We start from the raw sequence: 3,890 nt of genomic DNA, 5'->3' as shown, positions 1-3,890 counted from the left end.
TGTCTACCGCTGACGAAGCTTCTGTGAGAGAAGCGAAACGTCCTTTTTTGTTTTTTGTTTTTTATCCACAGGTACAGATGACGACTGACAGAACCTAGTTAGAAGTCGGAATTTTTTAATATTAATCCGTTCCGGATGCCGGGACATGGCGTAAAAAAGTGGACACAAAAGAGGACGCTGATAGTTTCCGAAGGGTCGGTGTAAAGCAGTGAACATACCTGTATATCCGAACGCGCTGTATTTGCTTCCCTTTTAGTAGTTCGATAACTTCTGGGATCGACTGTGTTGTAGTGATGGGAATTCCGGCTCTTTTTAGAGAGCCGGTTCTTTTGGCTCGGCTCACTAAAAAGAGCCGGCTCCTTTGGCTCCCCAATGGCTCCTCAGTTTTTTTGTTGCTTTAATTAGTTTACTCCCAAAAATCATGTAAAATTATGTGTAAAATGAATTACGAATGTAAAAACTATACAGTATATCAAATATTTATTATTTATATGGCTTTCTTTATATTCTTCTGAACATACTCAACATGGCGTACAACATGGAGTGCTACAAAAAAATAAATTACAAAGTACAAAAACAAAGACCCATCTCAAAACAAGGTCAACAAAAAGTTCCAATCTCTGATTGTGCATATTTATAAGTGTTTAAATATTTACAGTAAAACAACATAAGTAAGCTTTGATTACCACACAACAAATTATCAATTAAAATTTGATTTTGGATATTTTAACCTTGCACAGTCTACACGCTGCCTTTGAACTATCAATTCAGTTGAAATCGGTCCAAATTTCACTGCGTTGCCTATCCATTTTCTCACCTTTCCACTTTCCACCGTGTAGTTTTTTCTCTGTACTGTAGCGCTATCGAGCTCTCTCTCGTCTCCCTGTCTCTCCTGTTCGTGTGCTGCTCACAGTGTGCTGCTGTTTCTCTGACTCCTCCCCCTTCTCTTCACTGTGAAGCGCGCGCGTGTGTTTGTGTCTGCGTGTGCGTGCGTGTGTGTGCGTGTGTGTGTGTGTGTGTGTGTGTGTGTGTGTGTGTGTGTGTGTGTGTGTGTGCGCGCGTGTGCGTGTATACGTGCGTGTGCGTGCGTGTGTAACCCTCTCCTCCCTCTTCTACCACGGATCTTGACCAATCACGTGCGGCTTTAACCGAAAGGGGGAAAAAACAGGAGGAAAAAAAAAAGTCGGCTCCCATTAAAGCGGCTCCCTCTTAGGAGCCGGCTCATGTCGTTCACTTCAAAGAGCCGGCTCTAAGAGCCGGCTCTTTCGCGAACGACACATCACTACTGTGTTGGTCTTCCTGTCTCACTCTTCAAAATGGAGGGGAGCAACGTTACCGTGATACAAACTGATCCGGGTATTTTCGAGAACAAGGTTTTAGCCGAAGGATATGACAAAAAATGTATTTTTTGCAGGATTGTTAATCATGAAATGGACACGGAACTTCTCCACTGTGTGAGAACAATTTTCTAAACAGTATAACATTGTAGTATTATATTTGACTCCCTAGCTAGCATGTTATTCTAGTCGAGTCACCTAACACTTATGTCTTCGTTCTACGGTTTGTTAACACAATTGTCTGCCTCATATTCTGTTCTTGTATTAATGTGTTTAATACACGGGAAGGTTCACTCTAGCCATCTCTTGTTCATATAGAGTTTGCTCGACGTTTGTACTTTAACAAGTACCTTTGTGGTTAGAAAGCAAGTTATGCTGAAGTGAATATTTATGGGCCTCCCAGTATCTTACTGCATCTAAAGTTCTCCATTGTTTACCACAGGATGAGGATATCTCATGTTTCCGAGACATCAAGCCTGGAGCGCCGCACCATTACCTAGTTGTCCCGAATAAACATGTTGGAAACTGCAAAACACTTCGCAAAGAACACGTTCCCTTGGGTAAAGTCACATTTCACATATTTTTATGTTGTTGTTTCTGCATGTGGCAGTCAACTGACTGAAATGATCGATAAAAATAATAAGGGGTGTCTGTGGTTGCATAAATGTGGATGCCCTCAAATGAGAACTTTGTGGCAGTACCTATGGCTTTTATTACTTCTTTTTGGCTCATAGTCATCAGTCCTTGGCAACATACCAAACATTTCTGTTGGAAAGGTTAAATGGCATAACAGGTTCCACTGAGAGTTTTACAAGCTCCAAGAATGCCATCTGCCAGGAAAAACAAAACTCTTATGACAAATGAGTGATATCCTGAAGATTTGTAACAGGTTTGTAGTATATATATATTATGTAGTTTAGTGGTAGTACTTTTCAAGTTCAAAATGGCATCACAGGTTTTTATTGTCGAACACAAGGAGAAACAGCTCCTGCAGCCAACTCTACAGTGTGCTGCTCAGTCAGTTTTAGGTTTTAAAATGTTTCCCATGTTGCCACGATGCGTTTTCATGCCAACCAGAAACTAACATAGAAATTCCTCCCCCCATCAGTGTGGGAAGTAATTGCCCACTCTCGGCTGCAAAAATGTTCCAAATTTCTGAAGGCATCCCTTGTGCACAGCAATTTTTAGATGACTCCAAATATGTTTGATCAGATTCAGATATGGACTCTGGCTGCGCCATTCCAAAATTTTAATCTTCTTCTGAAGAAGGGTGTGCCCTCTTGTGCAACCACGTTATCTCAGTTGTGTATTTTTACTCACTGCTTTCTCGAAGTTTTATGTTAAAAAAAAATATTGAGTTGTTCAGTTTATTGAGGTTAAATTATTGTTGGAAAAAATATTACAAAAACCTAGTTTGGACAGGGGTGTGTAGAATTTTTATATCCACTGTACCTACCATTATCAACTTTCCATGTTCATATTGTATATTTTAACAGCTTACTAGTTTAATGTGTACTGTATATTTGTTAAAAAAGAAGTTTTGATGGAAAGTTACAAGTAATTGTGTTTGTTGTCATATGCAGTGAAGCAAATGGGGGAGATAGGGAAGGAAATTCTACAGAAAAACAATGTGACTGATTTGAGTGACGTCAGGTGAGCTACATTCAAGCACACAACTCTTACCCTATACAATTTAGTGGTCTCCCAACATTTTTTTAGAATGGTTTGAGCATAAAACTATTGTACATTGAAACAGTAACAATCAGTAAATTACGAAATTTACACAACTTGGCATTATAAAACCTCTGCTCGGTCTTGGTCTGGTAAGCAGTTTTCATAGTACTTATCTGACCAGCTGCCGCATGACTGGTGTTATTCCTTCCTTTTTGTTGTCAGTGGTATGGCAAGCCGTTTGAGCTATTATAATTATGTATTGTATTCTAGATATGTACTAGTACGCAGTGTTGGGGTTGGGAATATATTACATTTGGGCAGTGACAAAGTAATGTAATCGTTATTTTTGTAATATTTTTACAGTTACTGAGTCCTGTAACGTGTTACAATTTTGGGACCATATGACAAAATTAAGCACCAAATTATGGGAGAAAACATGAGAGCAAGGGCCCCCCAACCTTTTTTGCCCCATGGACCGATTTATGTCAGACAATATTTTCAGGGACCGGCATTTAAGGTGTGGTGGAAATATTACAACAAAATAATATGGTATGAGCTGCATGAAAACTGTGGTGTTTTCGAAATATAATAATAAACACAAGGAGCGTCTAATCTGGCCGCAACACTCCGATCGCTATGGCAATGTTTAATGCCTTCAAAATACGATACAACGCAAATTCAAAGTGCATGAAAATGACAACTCACCACAGCACCGAGCTTGATTTTCTGCAACCAGACGGTCCCATCTCGGGGTAATAGGAGACAATGACACCTCAAGTGTGTGGTTTATGTCCAGTCTACTTCGTAATTTTGTTTTCGTCGCCGTTGCTGCAGAACCAACCACACACACACACACACACACACACACACACACACACA

General features: G+C 39.9%; 1 protein-coding gene across 1 annotated transcript in view; it reads left to right on the top strand.

The window, feature by feature from the left end:
• The first annotated feature begins 112 nt into the window (after nucleotides 1-112).
• The window catches only part of hint3 (histidine triad nucleotide binding protein 3), a 7,705-nt gene continuing 3,927 nt past the window's right edge, over nucleotides 113-3,890 (top strand). The window contains exons 1-5 of the mRNA XM_019895702.1: nucleotides 113-194; nucleotides 257-279; nucleotides 1,285-1,454; nucleotides 1,780-1,897; nucleotides 2,921-2,990. Of these exons, the coding sequence (XP_019751261.1) occupies nucleotides 136-194; nucleotides 257-279; nucleotides 1,285-1,454; nucleotides 1,780-1,897; nucleotides 2,921-2,990 (440 nt within the window). The 5' untranslated portion in view covers nucleotides 113-135. The remainder of the gene's footprint in view (nucleotides 195-256; nucleotides 280-1,284; nucleotides 1,455-1,779; nucleotides 1,898-2,920; nucleotides 2,991-3,890) is intronic.

This window comes from Hippocampus comes, unplaced genomic scaffold (assembly GCF_001891065.2).
Source record: "Hippocampus comes isolate QL1 unplaced genomic scaffold, H_comes_QL1_v1.1 scaffold387, whole genome shotgun sequence".
Taxonomy (NCBI): Eukaryota; Metazoa; Chordata; class Actinopteri; order Syngnathiformes; family Syngnathidae; genus Hippocampus; species Hippocampus comes.
The sequence above is the reverse complement of the archived record's forward strand: the minus strand, read 5'-3'. Positions and strand labels throughout refer to the sequence as shown.